General features: G+C 47.4%; 1 protein-coding gene across 2 annotated transcripts in view; it reads right to left on the reverse strand.

Annotated features, from left to right (window-relative positions):
* The window catches only part of GRIPAP1 (GRIP1 associated protein 1), a 61,960-nt gene that overhangs the window by 36,855 nt on the left and 2,716 nt on the right, over window positions 1-22,389 (reverse strand). The window contains exons 2-16 of one of the 2 annotated variants that reach the window (XM_081175691.1): window positions 19,857-19,923; window positions 18,516-18,577; window positions 18,321-18,347; window positions 16,916-17,023; window positions 15,818-15,971; window positions 14,604-14,824; window positions 13,051-13,098; window positions 12,879-12,910; window positions 12,311-12,358; window positions 11,136-11,235; window positions 10,033-10,110; window positions 5,721-5,813; window positions 5,117-5,251; window positions 4,096-4,191; window positions 2,300-2,512 (exon numbers count right to left, since the gene is read on the reverse strand). In XM_081175691.1, the coding sequence (XP_081031817.1) occupies window positions 2,300-2,512; window positions 4,096-4,191; window positions 5,117-5,251; window positions 5,721-5,813; window positions 10,033-10,110; window positions 11,136-11,235; window positions 12,311-12,358; window positions 12,879-12,910; window positions 13,051-13,098; window positions 14,604-14,824; window positions 15,818-15,971; window positions 16,916-17,023; window positions 18,321-18,347; window positions 18,516-18,577; window positions 19,857-19,923 (1,482 nt within the window). The remainder of the gene's footprint in view (window positions 1-2,299; window positions 2,513-4,095; window positions 4,192-5,116; window positions 5,252-5,720; window positions 5,814-10,032; window positions 10,111-11,135; window positions 11,236-12,310; window positions 12,359-12,878; window positions 12,911-13,050; window positions 13,099-14,603; window positions 14,825-15,817; window positions 15,972-16,915; window positions 17,024-18,320; window positions 18,348-18,515; window positions 18,578-19,856; window positions 19,924-22,389) is intronic. The other variant, XM_081175692.1, reaches the window with a different exon arrangement.

Here is a 22,389-nt window from a genome sequence, read left to right on the forward strand (position 1 = left end):
GTGATACATCAAACATTAAAAGCTTCCCTAAACAGGGCTGCCTTCAGATGTCTTCTAAAAGTCTGGTAGTTGTTGTTCTCTTTGACATCTGGTGGGAGGGCGTTCCACAGGGAGGGCGCCACTACTGAGAAGGCCCTCTGCCTGGTTCCCTGTAACTTGGCTTCTCACAGTGAGGGAACCGCCAGAAGGCCCTCGGTGCTGTCTAGTCAGGATTCAATCTCAATCTGTTTGCCGCCATCCATCCTCCAACCGCCTCCAGACACTCACACAGGACCGTCACTGCCTTCACTGGTTCTGATTTGAAAGAGAGGTAGAGCTGGGTATCATCCACATACTGATGAACACCCAGCCCAAACCCCCTGGTGATCTCTCCCAGCGGCTGCATGTAGATGTTGAAAAGCATGGGGAAGAGGACAGAACCCTGAGGCACCCCACAAGTGAGAGCCCAGGGGTCTGAACACTCATCCCCCACCACCACTTTCTGAACACGGCCCAGGAGGAAGGAGCGGAACCACTGTATGACAGTACCCCCAGCTCCCAGCCCCTCAAGACGGTCCAGAAGGATGCTATGGTCGATGGTATCAAACGCCGCTGAGAGATCCAGCAGAACTAGGAAACAGCTCTCACCTTTGTCCCTAGCCCGCCGGAGATCATCAACCAGTGCGACCAAGGCAGTTTCAGTCCCGCGATGAGGCCTGAATCCCGACTGGAAGGGATTATTGCCTTGACATCTGCTGGGAAGGCATTCCACAGGGCAGGTGCCACTACCGAGAAGGCCCTCTACCTGGTTCCCTGTAACCTCACTTCTCGCAGTGAGGGAACCACCAGAAGGCCCTCGGCACTGGACCTCAGTGTCCAGGCAGAATGATGGGGGTGGAGACGCTCCTTCAGGTATACTGGAGGGGGAGGAGGTAGGCAAGATGGCTCTGCACATTTTATGTACAAGATTATGCCTCCTGTGGTGAGCAGGTGGCACGTTTTGCTCCTGTTGCAACAGGAAGAAACTTTACTTTGAACTTTGGGGCAAAATGGCAATCATTCACTTGCACTGAGGGGGTAAGAAAAGGTTGTATCAAGGGACACTGATGGGGCAGGAGCTAAGCCTACCCCCCCAACCTTCCTACCAAGGTCCGCCCCCAAGTTCCATTTCCTGGTCATTCTAGAAACTGATGCTGGCATGAAGCAGAACCTAGGAGGTGGCTTTTGAGAGCAAGAACTTACAGCATTGCAAAGGACTGTGTGGCCTTTGCTGTGCGTATTCTCTCACCGCAACGGCATTGTGAGTCGAATCAATGCTTTTCAAATTTAATAATAATAATAATAATAATAATAATAATAATAATAATAATTTATTTATATCCCGCCCTCCCCAGCCAAAGCCGGGCTCAGAGCGGCTAACAACAGTAAAAGTAACACAGTTTACACAAAATCACAATCTATTAATTGAAATACATTCTAAAATCAATTCATTCTAAAATCAATTCAAAATCAAATTAATGGCAACCATTGGGCTAGAGTTCTGTGAGGATTACCAAAGGAGGGGGTCAGACTGTGCCTTGGCCAAAGGCCTGATGGAAAAGCTCCGTCTTGCAGGCCCTGCAGAAAGATGTCAAGTCCCGCAGGGCCCTAGTCCCTTGTGACAGAGCGTTCCACCAGATCGGGGCCACAGCCGAAAAAGCCCTGGCTCTGGTTGAGGCCAGCCTAACCTCCCTGTGGCCCGGGACCTCCAAAAAGTTTTTATTTGAAGACCGTAAGGTCCTCCATGGGACATACCAGGAGAGGCGGTCCCGTAGGTACAAGGGTCCTAGGCCGTATAGGACCCTCGTACCTACAGATGGAAGGCACAGAAATTCAGCCTCCTTAAAACCTAGGCTCTCGTTGAAAGAAGATATACAGTGGTGCCTCACAAGATGAAAAGAATCCGTTCTGTGATTCTCTTCGTCTAGCGGTTTTTTCGTCTTGCGAAGCAAGCCCATTGATGGATTAGCAGATTAGCGCTATTAGCGGCTTTTAGTGGCTTATCTGCTGATCGGATCAGCTGATAAACAGCTTAGCGGCTTAGAAAAAGGGGGGGGGAGGAAAAAAACCAGCAGGAACTCGCAAGACATTGTCGTCTTGTGAAGCAAGCCCATAGGAAATTCGTTTTGTGAAGCACCTCCAAAACGGAAAACTCTTTCGTCTAGCGAGTTTTCCGTCTTGCGAGGCATTCGTCTTGCGGGGCACCACTGTACTAAGGTTAAGACCTGAACATGCCCATATTGATGGGGAGACCAGGCCCCCAGGCCCCTTTGACCAGTACCTTCTCCTCCTTCAGCTGGCCACGCAGCTCATCCTCCTGCCGTTTCTTGTGCTCATGCAGCTCCCTCAGCTCCCGCTCATATCGCGCCCGCACAGCGAGCACCTCTTTCTCGTGCTGCAGGCGGAGGTTGCCTAGCTCTTCCTTGTGGCGCCCCTTCTCCTGCAGGGTCTCAATGGCCATCTCGTCTAGCATGGCCTTGCGCTTCTCTGCCGTCTAGAAAGCAGGCACAAGTCAGAGCACTGAGACTGATATTTTCTAATTTTTATGGTTTAACACACATTGTAATTGGAGTGCTATTTTGTATCATGCAGCTTTTCGGACTGATGAAGCGTGTAGCGAAACCTGTAATATATCCGGAGAACAGGTCTCCTTTTGCCCATTTGCGTTATTCTCACCAGGGCGGTGGCTTTGATTTGCCTTCCTGTGATTGATCCATGCATACGGCTTTGTGTTTCCAACTCAAGACCCATTGAAGAACATCTCATCCAGTTCAATCTTTGAAAAACAGCTTTGAAAAATTTCTTCATATTCTCCAGTGTGCTACCCTTGCCATTGTGGCGCCACGGGGTTGCCATTCTGTGACTGGACTTACGCTAATTGTTGAACGGTTCATTTATCCAGTCTGTATAACGTTTATTGCACATGTAACTTGTTAAGATAGAGTTGTACATTTATCCACTCCATGTTTACAGTAACTCCAGGCCTTGTTTTGCACGTGGCACCTTAGTATGTTTATTGCTTGAATGGTTACAAGTCTATCTCTATTCTAGCTATTATTCTAGTAAATTTGGTTTTATACTTATAAGCCAGTTTCTCAAGAAAGCCTGGAAACCAGGCAGAACTGAGCAGGCTTTCATGAGTCAGCAGGAACCACTTCAGTTCACCGCAAGTTCTCAAAGCTACCATTCCTTGCCCGAATTCCCCTTCTCCCTTGTCTTTCACTTTCCTCCAGTCCCATCAGCTGTGGGTTTCCAAAATGCTTGGGATCAGATGGAATCCAATCTGTGTCTTGTTTAAGGCAGGTAACAGGCTGGCCATATCAAGAGACAGAGCAAACTATTGTTCGGTGTTCCATGCATAAGCAGAGCTGAGCCTCAAACCCACAGACTCACTCCTCCCATCACAGACCTGGGGATTTCTAGAACTGATCTCTTACTTGCCTTTTGAAAATCAGAATTCAGGGCAAAATATGGTTTGAGGAAAGGGATGCGGGTGGCGCTGTGGGTTAAACCACAGAGCCTATGACTTGCCGATCGGAAGGTCGGTGGTTTGAATCCCCGTGACGGGGTGAGCTCCCGTTGCTCGGTCCCAGCTCCTGCCAACCTAGCAGTTCAAAAGCACCTCAAAGTGCAAGTAGATAAATAGGTACCACTCTGGCAGGAAGGTAAACGGTGTTTCCGTGCACTGCTCTGGTTTGCCAGAAGCAGCTTAGTCATGCTGGCCACGACAAGATGAGCGCCACAACCCCAGAGTCGGCCACGACTGGACCTAATGGTCAGGGGTCCCTTTACCTTTATGATTTGAGGAAGCCATAGTATGCCATATTCAGACACAACAAAAAGCCAGGTTTTGCTGATGATTGGGGTGGGTGTCAGTTCAGAAACCCTGGTGCAAAGGAGGGAGGAAGAAGTCACACACAAGCCTCAGACTCTGTGTTCTGCACCATGGTTTGAAGCTACATCTGAATGTGGCCAGAGTCCAAAGTGAAGTGGCGAGTTTCTTCAGCTAAACTGGGTGCCAAACAGAATTAAATCCACTGCCTGCCCCTCCCTCCTTCCTGCCCCCAAACTCCTCACCTTTCTGGTTTCATCAAGGTCTTGTAGCAATCTCTCCTTCTCCTGTCCTATTTCTTGTAGCTGCTCCAGGAGACGAGTGTTGGCCCGGAGAGACTCCTAAGGGAGAAAATTAAGGTGGCTGTAGAACAAGGCCCTTCCCCATCCCCCAAGTTCTTTGCTCAGCACCCCAATTCTGTCACAGACCCTCTTAGGCCTCTGACAGAGGGACTACAAACATCCAAGAGCACATCACTGAGAACAGATTTCCCATAACACATTTTGGCCCACCTTACAAGGCTGTTCAAAGGATTACTGAGATCAGCTACATGGTGCACTCTGAACACACATCTGCCCCCCCCCCCCCCGCTGCCACCAGCACTTCATGTAGATGCTAAGAACTTTAAATACCCTTTTGTGCTCACCATCCAAGAGTGAAAAAAGGGCAGAACTTTTTCCAACACGGGCAAATGCAACTTAACCAAGTCATTTTTGTTAAGTGATCCCTCAATATACTTGAACCACCATTTTGCACCCACCACTTAAAAACAAATTAGAGACAAAGTCCAGCACCGAAACGTCGGTGAAATGTTTCATCTGGAAACAGAAGGAAGGGTGGTGAAGGGGAGGGGGAGAGAAAATTGACTAAGCACCCAAAGGAATAGTTGAAAGAAAGGAAAAGTCATGGCGGTGGGGGGGACGGGGGACTAGAAGCAGGAAGGGGTACTATAAAGAGATAAAATGAAAGTAGAGGAGAAAATGAATAAGTCATGGAAACAAACTTTTGGGCAGCGAAGCAGGACCCGAGCCTTCTTTCTACCTTCTTGCTGTCGTTGCAATCTGAACGGCAAAGGTTCTAAAACTGGCCATTTTGCATAGTGTGCCCCAAGGGTGGTGGGAGGAAGGAAACGCGGTGTGCTGAGAAGTGCTTCCTCCCTCCCCTCCTGAATATGCAAAGTGGGCCAGCTGACCCCTGTATGACGCAGCAGACGCCCCTGGGGGCCTCTGGAAAGGCCTGGGAGGGTGAACAGCACCTTGGGCCTACCTGAAGCTGAGTGTTGAGGTCCTCTCGCTGGGCCGCCAGCACCTCCTTCTCGCTCTGCCGCTGCTGCAGCTCGGCCCCCAATGCCGCCACCTGGTCTCGCATCAGATTCATCTCTTGGGTCTTGGAGGTCTGTATCTACATGGTGAGAGAGGGGGGGAGCAGGGGAGAGGGAAGGCTTTTTGAGGAAACCACAGGATGCCTTGTAGACTGTACACCCACCCAAGTCACGCTTGGACTTCTGGGATCTGGAGGGCCACAGATTCCCCAAGAGTTCCTTGCCAAGAAGGACCGGCTGTTAAACCAATCTGGGAATTGTGAGGGGAACAGGGGTCTCCTAACAACATTCAGCACCCTTAAGAAACTACAATTCCCAGGATTCTTTGGGAAGCAGGGACTGTTTAAAGCGGCATGATGCTGCTTTAACTGTATAGTACAGATGGGGCCTCAGAGCTCTGGAGTTGGAAATAGGGTGCGTGCACATGTATGTGTGCGCGCGCATGCACACACCTGTTAAAAGTTGCCAGCCTTGGTCTTTCCCATCCCAGCTTCCGCTGCCACCCTATACCACCCTCTTGAGCGCTTGCATCCACAGAGGGCCTGGTACCTGTTCTAACGCTGCCAGATTGGTTCTCAGAGCATCGTTCTCAGACAGAATGGTCTCAACCTGTTCCTGGCTCTCCGCACTTTGGCAAGCAACCTGATGCCCAACGAAGCACAGGATGGGCAAAGGATAGGGACCAGAGGGAGACAGGGAGGGAGAAAGAAAGAAAGAAAGAAAGAAAGAAAGAAAGAAAGAAAGACCAAAGCAGGAGAAAAAGGAGAGAAGGGATTAAAAATACAAAGCAGAACACGGAGGCAGCAGTATTGCAATAGGGGGTTGTTGTTGCTTTTAATAGAAAAAAGCAGGTTTCCTTTGCTTTAAAACCAAATGAGGAGGGGAAATCAACACAAACTGCAAATTTCAAAGAGACCAACAAAACAAAACATGTTTCGTACACATGGTTATTGAGACAAGGCACTGTTATTAAAGACTCAAAATAAGCACAAGACATATTTAGAAAAAGGAGGAGTGCTGATAAATGCAAATGAAGAGGGGGAGGGGAAACCTCTTAGGAAGAGAAGAGGCCTAGGAAAAGAAACGTGAAAGGAAAACACGAAGGGGAAAATATCACTGGATGGTAAGATGGGGGGGTCGTGAAGGAGGTTGTGGAGGGGAGCTGGCAAGCGCGAGGCAGGCCCTCCACATTATGGCTCAGGGCCAGGGCATCTGCTTGCCTGCAAAGGTTCCAGCTTCAATCTCTGACCTCTCGAGTTAGGGCTGGAAAATCCCGTCTGAAGCCCTGGAGAGCCATTGCCAATCACTGCAGACAAGACTGAGTGACGTGGACCAAAGGTGTGACTTGGTATAAGGTATCTTCCTATGTTTACCCACAGTGCCTTGGGCACAATTAAACTCAGGTGGAGTTAGAGGACAGAGGGCCTGGACACTGAACTATGAACAGGCTGGATAAAAATCATTTTTTTTATTTAAATTGTTTTGATTTAAATCGGATTTTTTAAAATTTAAATTGGATTTTCAAAATAAAATGCTTTTGTAGGAAACATCTTTCTAAAGATAGTTTTCTATTTAAGTTATGTTATATTCCAAAGGCTATTCATCAGGAAATAAGGATTTGTTTTAAGTTTTTCATGTGTGCTAAAACTCAAGTCTAAGTTTGTTGTTTTTTAAATTGTTTAACCACATCAGTTAACAAACATGGATACATATGCTATAACGTTATTGCTGGTTAAATATATTGTTTAAATTGTTATTACGGAAATGATTGTTTTTCTCCTTCCAATAAAGTACAGCAGAAAAGTTGTCCAAATATAAACAGTTAACCTCACAATAATTTCATAATTATCTGTCTATGTGTTTCTAATAGTATAACCAAATCAGTAATTTTGGATATAACTGTAAAAACTACTCTGAAAATTTATTATTCCAAAAATGAAACCTTCATCTGCTTGTAAATATCAAGATTATACCAGCAAGAATGAGTCTTTCTGTAAAAGAATGATTTAACTCAAGTCTTACTGACTAGTGATTGAAATCGTGATTGAAATCGATTTGATTTAAATCAAATCCACCCTGACCATGAACTCTGTGCTCCAACTGAGCCCACAGGCTAAACTATGTACAGTGGTGCCCCGCAAGACGAATGCCTCGCAAGACGGAAAACTCGCTAGACGAAAGAGTTTTCCATTTTGGAGGTGCTTCGCAAAACGAATTTCCTATGGGCTTGCTTCGCAAGACGACAATGTCTTGCGAGTTCCTGCTGTTTTCTTTTCCTTCCCCCCCCTTTTTCTAAGCCGCTAAGCCGCTTATCAGCTGATCCGATCAGCAGATAAGCCGCTAATAGCGCTAATCCGTCAATGGGCTTGCTTCGCAAGACGAAAAAACCACTAGACGAAGAGAATCACAGAACGGATTCTTTTCGTCTTGCGAGGCACCACTGTAGTAGGTATAAGGAACCTGCGGTCCCCAGGCAGCATGGCCAATGATACAGGATGATAGGAGTCTAGAGTTCAGCAATCAGTAGAGGGGCACGGGCCCTCATCCCTGCTACAGAGGTCCCCAGGACACAGGTCCCCACACCCCAGAGTCCTCTTCAGGACAGTAGGAATAGCTACAGTCACTGCCAGGCAGGCTGGCTTCTGGATTGGCTAGCTGCCTTTCCCTAATAAGGCTGAGCCTCCACCTGCTCTGTTCCACATCCTGACTCAACCCCCAACCCCACACCTCCCAGTAACCTGAGGTTAGAAAACAAACCCTCCAGTTGATTCCTGACAAAACCACCCGCTGGCCCGGATCCCCTGCCAACAGCACTCCGCAGAAGAGGCACCCTGTACAGTTTTAAAAGGCAAGTCATCTTCTAAGCTGATCCAGATGGATTGCATAAAACAATCCAGATGGCTCAAGATTAGTGAGCTAATATCTACTGCGTTAGAGAAGGGAGAAAACTTCCAGGATTTACTGTGCCACTTTAACCAGTAGCGGAAATCCTTCAGGTCCTTCTCCTCTCTAACACAATCAATTTCAACTCACTTATGAAGAAGAAAAGCCTACCTAAAGCAAAGCTTTTCTTTGGTCTCTCTCTCTCTCTCATATGAGCCCCCAATTCAAGCCTGGGAAGCCTAGGGGCAGATCAAACTAAGCCCCAGCAGTTTTTCAGGCCACATCCAAAGCTACATGCTCCACAATCCTGTGTTCATACCACACAGACTTTGAAACTGGCCTAGAATTCAGCATCCTGAGAATCACAGCTTTCCTTAAAAATAAAAACCTGGGTCTTTAGACTGTAAAACTTGGTTTAAAAGCATATGGGCAATGACTGGTGAAATCTCAAACGCTGGAGATGGATTTCCAGTAGTTAGTGTATGATAAGCCCAGTGCAGGGAACTTGCATGGTGGGACATGCACTGAGTCCACACACCAGGAAAGCGTCCCCATCATTCACTGCAACCAAACGCTAACACCAGATTTGAGGTGGGCCACTATACAAATTGGCACATTCTATGCAAGCTACAAAATCCAGTTTTCCTGGTACAGAATCTGAGTTGTACCTTTCTAGCACACAATTTGTAATGTTCACACTTCAACATTTTTTGGCAGGGAAGGAACCATGGGGGCACTAGATTAACCCTACATATATTCTCAATGTTATAAACTCATAATATAGTTCTTTGCTCCAGAACTTGCCCTGCTCTATAGCTTTTACACATTTTTACATTTCCTGCTCCGATTTTAGAACATGAGAAATGTAGAATGCACCATGAACACAAACAAGCAATGGGATATTTAAGATAGATGTGAAACATCCTTTGAAGGAGCTCAAGATGGAGGAGGGAGGAAGTGAAATTCAACATTTAACACAAGAAATCCCCTGTGGGCATTACAGTTCAGAAAACAGTAACTAAAAGTAAAGCACAATCCTTTAGAGGGGAATCCTCTCTCCAACACAATTCACAATCAGTCAGGTAGCCCAGATAGCAGATTGCCTCTCAAACATATCCCGGATGGTAGCGGAGGTTTAGGATCAGAGTTTTCCTTCTCCTAGATGGGCTTTCTTCTCAGGTTGAAGAGCCCCATCACGTCTCTCTACAGCATGTGCAGAAACTGCCTTCTTGACTATTGGAAGCACTATTGTTCTTGTCTGCTCCATCCGCCAGAGACTGTCTTTCTTTTTTTTTACATTTCAATAATTTTATATTCATTTTAACATTTCAGAACTTGACTTCCTTCCCCCTCTTTCTGCGGTTCCTTAAATTTATTTTTTATATTTTAAATAACAGTAGCCATAATATTTTTATTATTTATATGCCAGCCATCTGACCGGGTTGCCACAGCCACTCTGGGCGGCTCCCAACAAATTTTGGGACCAGAAGCAAAATTATGCAAAATACAGAATTCCATTTTCTTGATGTCAAACCTTGATGTCAAGTAGTTCTGCCCTACCCATCCCAGCAAAAAAATAAAATAATTTCTTACCATAAGACAAAGATACATGTTCAAATGGAGAGATTATTTACTCTGTATAGAACATGGGTAGGCAAACTATGCGCCCCAATCGCCTTCTAAATCCGGACCACGGTCGGTTCGGGAATCAGGTTTTTTTTTACATGAGTAGAATGTGTCCTTTTATTTAAAAGGCATCTCTGGGTTATTTGTGGGGCATAGGAATTCATTCATTTCCCCCAAAAAAATATAGTCCAGCCCCCCACAAGGTCTGAGGGACAGTGGACCAGCCCCCTGCTGTAAAGGTTTGCTGACCCCTGGCACAGACCCATAATAAAAGGGATTTATGCCTTGCCAATAAAGTTTGATACAGACCAGAGTTTCTCAACAAAGAGAGTGTGTGGCAGAGGGAACTCACTTGGTCCTGGAGAGCCTGCAGGGCCACCTCATGCTCTTTCCGATGGCTCTGCAGTTGGTCCTTTAAATCTGAGCAGCCCTGTGAAGGGAAGAACAATCTGATCAGGCAGTGAGATTCAGGGGAAGATTTCACCAACATACCAGTCACCGATATACAGGTGGTTCACCCATAAGGACTATGTAGATAAGTAGGAATCTGGCTCACAGCAAAACAGACAAGAGATAGAGATGATATATTCTAGCCTTTCCCATTTTAATGTTGTTGTTTTTAAGACTGTTCTATCTGGGCTTATTTATGGTACGTCAGTCACAAAAAAAAGGTAAAGTACCCCTGACAGTTAAGTCCAGTCACGAACGACTCTGGGGTTGCAGCGCTCATCTCACTTTACTGGCCAAGGGAGCCATTGTTTGTCCACAGACAGCTTCCGGGTCGTGTGGTCAGCATGACTAAGCAGCTTCTGGCGAAACCAGAGCAGTGCACGGAAATGCTGTTTACGTTCCCGACGCAGTGGTACCTATTTATCTACTTGCACTTTTGTCGTGCTTTCGATCTGCTAGGTTGGCAGGAGCAAGGACGGAGCAACAGGCGCTCACCCCATCGCAGGGATTCGAACCGCCAACCTTCCGATCGGCAAACCGTAGGCTCAGTGGTTTAGACCACAGCGCCACCTGCATCCCCTACGTCAGTCATAGCTCTCCCCAAACCAAGGAATTTGTGAAGTGTAATTTAGTGAGATGCTAGGAATTTTCTGGTGGAGATCCTCAGCTCCCTCATTGAACCACAATTTCTAGGATTCCTGCGGCAGTTCGTCATAGCAATAAAGATACACCTTTATCCATGCTAGGCCACAATTATGCCAAATGTAGATTTCAGAACTGAGGATGGGGTGGGTGGACGAAGAGAAACAGATACAGAGGTGAAGAGCTAGGCTGAGCTTTGAACCCAGAGCTTTGAAACACTTCTAGCAACAGGTTTTCCAGCTGAAGAAATAAAGGCCTTGAACTCTATTTCTGAACCATGAGGGGCAACCAATGAACTTGTGCCCTGAGCAGAGCTAAATCTGGAGCTCATCCTTTCCAAAGGAAGGGGAAGGCAACTCTCACCTGGTTTGCTGTCTGGAGCTCCTGCTGCAGCTTCTGGTTGCGAACCTGCAGGGATTTGAGTTCATCCTCCTTCCTCTGTTGGATCTCCTCAATTTTGGTCCTGAAAGGCGGGCAAGAGGGCTTACTAACAGAGGGAAGGGGCTTCACCAAAATGCACCCATTTCCCCTCTTACAGCCATTTCAATCTCATTTTCATGAGGACACAAGAAGTTATGCCTTCCTTTTGCTGGACCAGGATCCAAGACCTCTTATGCCAGCAACCAGCAGGCGCTACCACAAACTGGTCAAGCCACCTTCAGCTACAAGAGAACAGGAGTTCTCCACGGCAACCCCCAGACTGCACAAACCCCTTGCCTCACAAATCCCATCTCACTTTGAAAACCTTCCTTGTTCAGGTGAGCCTTCAGCTTGCTTTCTGCCCAGTTCTGTTCCTGCACAATCCTAACTATGTCTATTCAGAAGTTGTCCCACTGAGCTCACTAGGGCTTACTCCCAAATTCAGCGAGGTTAGCGTTACCAGCCTTAACCTCTCTGACTACAGCATGTTGCCCGGTTGCGGTTCGATATTGTGCTGCATCACTACAAGTGTCCTGTGCTCTTTGCATTGCTTGCAACATGTTGTGAAGCTGCCTTAAGCACTCTTCTCAGAGCGGAAAGTCAAGGTCTAAAATGGGTAAATAAAGCACAATAAAATATGGGTGGAGGCTGGGAAGAACGCAACATTTCCTGGCACAGTGCAATGCAGGAACATTCCTGGGCTTCCTGCGTATGTGCCCATGTGTCTTTGCTCCAGCCCAACCAGGCATGCGACACAGCTCATTCCACCCACTGACTGGCCCTTGCAAGCTCATCTTCCTGGTCCCAGCCTGCCAGGCTACAAGTAATGCCACCAGCCTTTTGTGGTCTTCTGCTGATCAAGGCTGCAGCCACCAGCAGTGACTTCCACCATTGCCTACTGCTCACTTTGCCCCTCCAGGAGTCTTTGCTCCCCCCAGGGGACTTTCTCCTATGGCCTTGTCCAAACTGTTAACCAATAATAATAATTTATTATTTATTCCCCGCCCATCTGACTGGGTTTCCAATCACTGTGTGTATGTGGGAACCACTAGCTAGGGTCCAAAAACAGCCAGAGACCTACGTTTGGAAAACCCTGCTCTAGGAAACTCGCTCCATACCTGCTGTCATTGTAGAGAGCTTCCTTTTCGGTCTGAAGCCGCAGAAAGCTAAGAAGGGGGAGGCAAAACAGAGGGAAATGTTAAACACATGCATCAGGGTAGGTTTCCCAAAAGGACACGCTGTCCTAAACACAGCAAGAACTCCCCCCGCAGTACAGTGGTACCTCGGATTAAGAACTTAATTCGTTCTGGAGGTCCGTTCTTAACCTGAAACTGTTCTTAACCTGAAGCACCACTTTAGCTAATGGGGCTTCATCCTGAAGCACAGTTCTTAACCTGAGGTACTATTCTGGGTTAGCGGAGTCTGTAACCTGAAGCATCTGTAACCCGAGGTACCACTGTATTTTATGCTGTTGAAGTGTTATATGAGAATATACAATAAAAATATGCATATATATAAACCCAAATCAAACCAGTTGCAGAATGTCAGATTCCAGATTCTACAAAGATGCAAAACAGACTCAGCCCTGCCTGTAACACTCCTGCGTGTCAATGCCCAATGACAGGAAATATGCTTATTAGCTGGGTGTGGCAGAAAGTCCTGACTGCTAATAAGAAAGAAACTTACCTCTCCTGTTTCTTCTTGAGCTTCTCAGCCAGCTGCACAGGGGAGAGAATGGGCTGTGAGTTCCCAATGGCAACCATGACCGCCCCTCAAAAACATCCATGCCGCCTACCCATTCCACTTTCCCTGCCCTCAAGAAGTGGAAAGGAAACAGGTGTTTACATCTCCTCCTTACCTTGCTGAGTTCTTGCTGCAACCGAGACATCTCTGTCGTCTTGCATGCCTACAGGAGGCAAAGAAAAGCACACATTTCTCCAGGGTTCAGAGTGCTTCTCCTCCCTCTCTCTCTCTCTCTTTCTTTCTTTCTCTCTCTCTCTCTCTCTCTCTCTCTCTCTCTCTCTCTCTCAGAAAACCCTTCCAGCACCCCTGCCAAGTCTGCAACAGCCTTCACAATCAAGCTGTACTGGCTGGAGCTAAGGGAAGCTGTAATCCACAACGTTCGGAGCACACCTGGTTGGCAAAGCCTGGTCCATAAGGGAACAGCTGGCTTAGTGCAGCAGCAAGAGAGGGGCAAGACTTTCGCTCTTCTTCTCTACCACCAAGAAACTAGGGCTGACTCAGGGATGAAATCCCCCGAAAAGGGTGTTACATTTTTTCTGTATGCCACAACAGCTGCGAGAATTTTATTAGCGAAGAACTGGAAGAAACAGGATTTACCAACTATCGAAGAATGGCAGATGAAGATGATGGACTATATGGAACTTGCCGAACTGACTGGGAGACTCCAAAACCAGAGAGAAGACAAGAAGATTGGAAGAAATGTAAAGAATATTTGAAAATATATAATTGTTTTGGAAGTGGATATAGGCTGTAGGGTTAGAAGTAGAACATGGTGTGTTTTAAAATAGTATTACTTGTAAGGGATAAAATGTTACGATTTTCATGGTAAAAGTAAGTGTGATTAAAAAAATGGTTAAAAATTATGATATATGTAAACTGCTAAAGATGAGGTAAAATGAAAATCAGATAGGGGGGACGTGGGGAAGCTCACCTAACAATGTTTAGGAAAAATAAGGATAATACAAGAATTAGTTTGTATTGTCTGTTTTTCTGTTTGTGTTGTTAAGTTGTGTTATAAAATGAAAAAAAAAATTTGTAGAAAAAAAAAAGAAACTAGGGCTGACTCAGCCCCCAACATAGACAAATTCATAGAAGAGAGGATTATCAGTGGCTTCTCGCCACGATGGCTAAGCTCTGCCTCCAGTGATAGCAGCAGTAGGTCTCTGAAACCAGCTGCTGGGAATCACAAGCAGAGAGAAAAGTCCCACTTTCCATAGACCTCTGGTTGGCCCCTGCGAGAACAGGGCACAGGAGGAAGTGCGCAACAGCCAGGAAGAAACACTGAATGACTTGCAGCACCCAGATCAGGGCCAGTTCCCCTGGAGCCCAGTTGGCACAGGGATGCTTAGCCAGGGAGTAGATGACAGAAAACTGGAGAATGCTTAATCTTTTCCCTTGGTCAGCACAAGGCTTGAACAGTAGCCCTCGGCCCAGAAACCCAAGCTCTCTGCCATGTCTTGCTGGGCTCTCCAGCAAGGGTTTTTGGAGGGGAGACCAGAACTAGGTTTAATTTGCTGAGCATCTGAATTCCAGAAGGGGGTCAAAAGAAGCAGCTCTCCTTGCAGGCTGCTTTTGACCAGCTCAAGCTGCCGCTCCTGGCTAGAAGCCAAAGGCTGGCAGGAGGATGGCAGCAGCACCCAATGGTGCCTCCTCCACACGGCCACGCACCTCGAGGCTCTGCAGCTGCTCCTTCAGGAGCCGTTTCTCCTCCCGCTCTGTCTGCCACTTCAGTTCCACCTCGGACAGGAGCTGCTGGGAGGTGCTGCTGTCAGCTGCCTGCGGCTCCGAACCCGCCTGGCCAGCAGGAGACTCCGCGGAGGCGTCGCCCTCCCCGCCACCTCGGTCTTCTCCTTGCCGGGCCACTTCCTTCTCATAGCGCTCCTGCAAAGCTGAGGAACAAGAGCCGCCAATGTGGGTCCCCAGATTCAACCCAGATTGCCTCCAAAGCCCCATGCCCATCTCAACCAGTGCCCCTTTGCCCTGCAAAATTATTATTGGAAACCAGCCTTTTGAAAATGGTGCCAAGCGCTTTGCCATCGCTACAGTCGTGGGCCTGAGAAAGACTGGCAAGAGTCAAGACCACCCAATTTCAGATCTGAGACAGGATCTGAACTCTGGAGGCTCCAACATCCCAGCAGCAGGAAGCTAGGGAACCTATGGCCTCCAAGGGTTGCTGGGCTCCAGCTCCAAGGAGCCCCAGAAAGCACGGCCGAAGATCAGGGATGACGGGAGTTATAGTCCAACAATATCTGGAGGACCACAGGTTCGTGTGTTCTGCTGCAGGCAAGGATCTCTCTCTAGACCAGGGGTCGGCAAGGTTTACCTCGCCTGGGCTGGTTCACTCCAGCAGAGATCCCTTTGTGGGCTGGATCACGCACACGCCTGTGATTTCCAACATCTGCGTCTGCGCAGACACGATTTCTGGCACCGCGGAAGCGAGTCGCCGCACCACACCACGCCGGTTTAGTGCGGGGACTCGCCAAGCGGGTGGCTCAGTTTGTGCGTGGCTCTTGGGCTGGTTAAACCACCCCCATGGGTCGCTTGTGGCCCATGGGCCTTCTGTTGTTGACCCCTGATCTTGACAAATACAGGACTGGGAGGATAGTTCATCATGCACATGGGTTATATAACAGATACATGGTCAGGGATGGAGAAGCTATAGTCCTCCGGATGTTGCTGGACTCCAACTCCCATCTCCCCTGACCACTCAGTGGCTGAGGCTGATGGAAGTTACAACCCAACAATATCGAGAAGCCACCAGATGTTCACTCCTAGCTCTTTGGAGCTCCACTTTGTTGGTCTTCCGCTGCATCCAACCAACCCCATTTCCCGGACTTTCTTGTGTTGATCCTGAGCAAGCCCAGCCCAATGCAGAGCGGTACCTGCCATGTTCTTCTGCAGTGCAGCATTCTCTGCCTGGAGCCTCAGCAGCTCCCCATCCGCAGGGCTGGCCGGGGGGGCCCCTTCGGGGGCTGCTGGCCCCCCTTCCCGGAGACTCTTGTTCTCCTTCTCCAACTGCTCGATCTGGGCGCACAGCTGGGTTAGAGAGACCAGAGGGTTAACTGCAGGCAACAGCACAGTCTTCAGGGAAACGGGGAGGCATTTGCAGCTGATCCATCTGGGCAGAAACAGGAACACTGCTACACCAGGATCTTCTTTCCCAGAGGAAGCAACGGCTACCTGCACCCTTCCGAAGAACAGTCGTTGGAGCCAGCCCTGTTCCAGCATGACGACTGCACAGCTCTTTTGCTCCTCTGACTGTTCTTTGGAAGGGTGCAGGTAAGGGCTGCAACAGCTCCAACTTCCCAGGTCTGGAAATAAACCCATGATCGTATCAAAAACTCCTGCCCACATTAATTAACCCACACTATCCAAATTACAGTAACGCTGCAGCTAACAAGGTGCCACCCACACAGGAAAGCATTCAGTAACTCGGTGTCTATGACTCAAGCAACACGCTATGGGGAGGGAGGAGGGGAGGTGAAACCCTGTACTGGTGCCACCTACCAGTCTGACTGCCCAGCTGGGGCACAGGAGTAAAATATATTATTTCATAAACCCAAAGGAAGCCAAGCAATCAGGGAGACAGCTCTTGACAGCTGGTCCTTTGGCACATCTACCATGCTCTCTGTCTGGTACCCTATTTTGTTAAGCTGTGGTCCTCATGAGAAAGGGTGTAATAATAATAATAATAATAAATTTTATTTATACACCCCCCCAAGTGTAGGGGGACACCAGATCTTGGAGGAGGAAGTATCTCCTTGTGGCCACAGCTGTGGATGGAAGACTAAAAATACAGCATCATATACACAGTTAGCCTACTGTGTTCTGACAACAGTGTGATTCTTGTGCTCCTGTGAACGTCCGTGCCAGAATTCTGGGTGGCTCATCAGCGACTCTCAATGCCATGTTGTGCCTCACAGCAGCGCCCTCTGGCAGGCCGCTAGCGCTACTGCAGAAGCAACTTCAGCAGTCAGTACCTTGGACAGCTCCTGCATGAGAGTGCTGTTTTGCAGCCTGAAGTCATCCTCCTGGCTGTGCAGTTTTCCCTGAAGCATTTCATTTTCACTAAGCAAGGCATCCACCTCCTGTGGGGGGAAAGAGAGAATTCAATGATACCTCAGACGCAAGCCCTGTGGTGCTCATCGTCCCTCCACTAGGGGCCAGCACCTCATCCACAGGCAGAAGATTTGTTTGCTTGTTTCCCAACCACAAGAGGAAATCACTATCTTCCTGTTAGCTTCCTGCCTTTCTCCCAGTAACATACAGAGCCACTCAGCCTAGGCAAGTGGTACTTACCCATAGGCAGAGTGCCGCAACCTATAGGATGGGTAGCAGAGGTACTTGATTGGACAAGGGTGTAACTGGAAGGGAGGGAAGGGGGAGGAAAACCCGACCCCCCTTCTACATTTTAGTGGAAGATATTTGGAAGGCATTATTCCTACTCAAGTGTCCACTGCCAGTTCCCAGATCTTCTCCCTACTTGACACTTAAAGGTAAAGGGACCCCTGACCATTAGGTCCAGTCGTGGCCGACTCTGGGGTTGCGGCGCTCATCTCGCTTTATTGGCCGAGGGAGCCGGCTTACAGCTTCCAGGTCATGTGGCTAGAATGACTAAGCTGCTTCTGGCGAGCCAGAGCAGCGCATGGAAAAACACCGTTTACCTTCTCGCCAGAGAGGTACCTATTAATCTACATGCACTTTTTGGCGTGCTTTTGAACTGCTAGGTTGGCAGGAGCAGGGACCAAGCAACGGGAGCTCACCCCATCGCGGGTATTCGAACCGCCAACCTTCTGATCGGCAAGTCCTAGGCTCTGTGGTTCAACCCACAGCGCCACCTGCGTCCCTACTTGACACTTGGAGCCAGATATAATCACACAAAAAGTAGCTGTGTCACTATATCCTGAATCTTCAAATGGCCCATCTTCCCAGAATGCTAGATCTTAAAAAAGATATGGGGTGGAGAAGGGCTGGGTAGGGAAATCAGTTTTTTTCTGGGGGTAGGGCTGCTTCCACCTCAGCTTAGGTTATTGATATTCCCAACGAATGGGGAGGCGGACCTTCATCGGGGGAAAGGAGGCCTTGCAGAGCAGGGGCACATGAACTGGATCTCCTGCCACCTCACCTCTAGGCCAAGTTTGACAGGTGGAAAGGGTCGGTCACCCTACCCAGACGCCTGCTAGTGTGGCAGGTAGGTGTGTGGTCTGGCGAAAACAGCTGGACTAAATGGGGGGACCTGGTGGGCTCAGATAGGCCCACAAGCTGGAGGTGCTCCCCAAACCATTGATGATCAAATGACAGGTGTTGGTGGGAGAGATGGAGTTGACCTTGGCAGGATGATAATTGGGAGCACCCACAGCAAGCACCACATGCAAGAAGCCTTACCTGAGCCTTCTTGCTCTTATTCAGAGCCTGGGAAAGAGAGAAATTGGTTAATAATACATCAATAGGAAGGTGGGAAAACAGTTATCATTACACCCCAGAGTCAGAGTCAATTATTTCTATGGCAGGGTGTTCCCACTTGTTCCCATGTGGTTCCCCCACTCCCTCCCACACATTCACTGCAGTGAAGAACTTTACCTTCTGAGCTTTGGTAAATTCCTTATCCAAATAGGTCACCCGTTGCCGAAGACCATTTAATTCTAAAAATATCAAAGGAAAGAGATCAGAATTGAAGAAGTACTTTAGAGAGAGGGCCGCTGGTTTTCTATGATTCTGTACTTGTAGAACACGACATGAACTCTGGTATCTGACACAGAACTCAAATCTCAACATTTTAAATACATGCGTATAAAAGAGCAAATTTTGTGTCCTCTCTTGTAACTGCATTTCAGAAGCAGAGTGTGTGTATGTTTCTGCTGCAGTGAGATGTTTTTCCTGGTCTTTGGAAACGACAGAGAGACCACAAGCTCAGGGAGCACGGCAGCCAAACGGGAGTGTCAGGGGGAAGTTTCACAAGAGGTAAGAAGGCATAGAAAGATGTTAGGCCTTCCAACAGTGCACAGAGAGCCGTCAGCCAGTCATCTTAAGGAAGGCAAAAGCAGCCAAAAGAAGGACAAAGGACGAAAGAGGATGCCAGTAGCGATTGGTTGAGGTGGAACCCCACTTCCTATCTGATGGCAAGGCTAGAGAGCTTCAATCTGGAGAGGGAAGTTGTCTGTTTGGCAACCTCTTCATCCCTTGTCCAAGGGGGACTGGCAAGCCCCTGGAACTTCAGCATAGTTTATTCTGCTTCTGCTACTTATAGGAAGGTAAGAGGCTGTGGTTAGGCCACCAACACCCAACCCTCTAACCACAGGAAAGGTGATGTGGCAATTTGCTTCAATTTTACAGTTTCACCAGGCACTGCCTGTACACTTCCAAGCATGCCTTTGCAATCATATGGACTACTGGTGGTTTTTAATGAAAGCTGAATTCTGTGGTCAACACCAGATCCCACCCCCCTTCCTTTTTGTTTGTTTTTTGCGCTCCAACAAAACCACAACACACAGGTAGCCTGGTGTGTACAGAAAATACCACTCCTACTTAATGTTTTCCTCCTGCAACCATTATTTTCCTTAAAATTCCAGACTCTACAACAGTTCCTTTGTGAAACACAGAACAGAGCACATGTTACATGTGTGCAACTATTAACATAAATAAATAGGAGTCAAGGTGATTGTGATACTTTAATCCAGCCTTTCTCAACCTGTGGGTCCCCAGATGTTGTTGAACTACAACTCCCATCACCCCTAGCTAGCAAGGCCAGAGCTCAGGGATGATGGGAGTTTTAGTCCAACAACATCTGGGGACCCACAGATTGAGAACCGCTGCTTTAATCTCAGTTGCAGAACACAGAAGCCTGTGAACAACATGCTGTACCCAGTAACCAGAGATACTGGCAGTCTCAAGGGGACTGGCAGAGAAAGGTCTGCTTCTTACCAGCAGTATTTTTGCGGAGTTCATCAGAAAGCTGGTAATTCTGAGTCCGAAGTTCCAGTAGCTGAGCCTAGCAAGAGAAACAGTAAAGAATGAAGAAGCTGGCAGGGCCAGTCAATGCAGAACTCTGGCCAAGTTTGTGGCCAAGAGCCCAGGGCTTTTTCCACTGATCAAGCCGGGAACATGAGTTTCTTGGGAAACAATGCGTGGGACACTTTTTGAATTGTGGACAATGTAATCCAAATCTTATTTCATCTGTCCTCAACCTTTAAGAAATAAGCCTGCATTACTCTCATTTTGCAGACATGAGGCCCAGAAATCATAGAATCATAGCGTTGGAAGGGACTAAAAGGGTCATCTGGTCCAACCCCTTGCAATGTAGGAATATTTTGCCCAACATGGGGCTCAAACCCACAACCCTGAGAAGAAGAGACTCATAATAATAATAATAATAATAATAATAATAATAATAATAATAAAAAAGTAGTAGTAGTATTAACAGTTCAAGGTGATCAGAGATAGGACTTGACCAGATCTCAGTAACCACCCATTTAAGAAATGACTCTCCAAAGTTCATCATCTCTATAGACTTATTCATAAAGGTCCATGAAATATTATCAAAGGCCTTCTATGCATCTATAAACATCAATGCCCCTTACTTTTCATTTCTCACCTCCAGATATTCTATTATTTTAGTTGTATTCCTTATATTGTCTTTCAACTGACGGCCTGGAAGAAATCTGGCCTTGTCTTGGTGAATTATATTCTTTAATACCACTTTCATGCGGTGTGCTAATATAATTGCAAACAGCTTATAATCCATTAAGAGATTGGCCTATAATTTTTAACAGATAATAGGTCCATTTCCTGTTTCGGGATAAGTGTAATATACATGTCTACCCTGGTGTTTGATATGGGGGATATGGAAGCAGCAATCTGGAAGAAATGGAAAGACTGCCATCAGTCTTCCATATGTCTGCATCAGTTTCCCCCATTTGTTATTTTTGAATGCAGCCTTTCCCAACTTGTGGCCAAAGCTCCCATCGTTCCTAACCCCTGGGCTAGGGCTGATGGGAGTTATTATTATTAAATTTGTTAAGTCGCTTTATCTTGCCCAGGGCAACCCAAAGTGACTTACTACCAAAGAGACAGACAACCCCTTCCCCACATTAAAACCGACACTCCAAAACAGCCGGAGGGGAGGGCACCAGCTTGGGGAAGGGTGTTTTGGCATCGAAAGCCTTGATAGCAACTAGTTTTTCTGGCCACCAATAAGTGACTCTGGGATTGTGGGACGAGGTGCCAAACACCACGCGGTCAGCCATATTTCACTCAGGAGTTCAGAGCTGGGGACTTTCTGGGGAACTCCAGAGGTTATATTCAAACAACACCCATCAAGCCCAGCCAGCAGAGCCAATGGTCAGGGCTAATGGGAGTTGTAGCCCAGGAACACTGGATGGTCACAGGTTTTCCCACTCCTGCTTTATAGTCTTAACTCTGTTCCCTCACAACAGCACACCCCACAACTTGCATATGTTTTTGATCTGTGAAAGAAATCATTGTATCAGCTGCCTTCTTCCCCACAAGAGATAGTTGTGTTTCAGCAGCAAAGTAAAAAGCATACATTGTTTGAGTGCTGGAAAGAGTTGCTGCAGGTATCAGAAAGTCAACATAACCAAGTCTGGAAAAGGGCAGAAGGAGTCCTTGTGTTTATCACATGACAAACCCCCTCCATGGCTCCTTTCATTGCTAGCTGGTTTCTCCTGACACTGAACTGACTCCCTCAAGGTCCTAAAACAAAATGAAGTGGACCAAGTTTCTTACTGTGTTATATTCATCAGGAACGGGGAACCTTGCTGTTGGACTACAGTTCCCATCATCCCTGACCACTGGCTCTGGTGGCTGGGGCTGATTGGAGTTGGAGTACAAGATCATCTGTAGGGCTACAGGTTCCCTCGTATACATCAAAAACCTACTTGCAAAAACAGGCAGCACCCTTACAGTGAAATTAACATGCCCCTTCACAGGTAAAATTCCCCACTGTGCATGTGATTAATCAAGGACCAATGGGCCCTTGTGCACTCTGGAAAAGCAACCTGTGATCTGGTTATTGGACCAAAGGTGGTTGGGGAGTGGAAGTAAAAGATCAAGGAATGGGATATATCATCGTAGAATTGTAGAGTTGGAAAGGACCCCAAGGATCTTCTAGTTCAATGCCGACAATGCAGGAATCTCAACCAATTTGAAGCCATGCCAGACCCTGCTTAGGTTTCCAAATGTGCTAACAGTTTTATTGTTTGATCTCTTCTTTTATAAAAGCAACTGGAGAATGGAAACTTCATTCACCATTTTTTCATGCTTCAAAAGTAAAGCAGAGTGGCTGAAACTCTCAGCAGTGAATCAGGAAGGGCTACTGACTATGTTCTACCTCCAAGGTTGCAAGTATTATGTCTCTGAATAGCAGTTGCTAGGAATCACAAGGGGGCAGTTTTCAGGTCCTGCTTGCAGACTTCCCAATGACATCTGCTTTGCCACT

Source organism: Podarcis bocagei, assembly GCF_964188305.1.
Source record: "Podarcis bocagei genome assembly, chromosome: 17".
Lineage (NCBI taxonomy): Eukaryota > Metazoa > Chordata > Lepidosauria > Squamata > Lacertidae > Podarcis > Podarcis bocagei.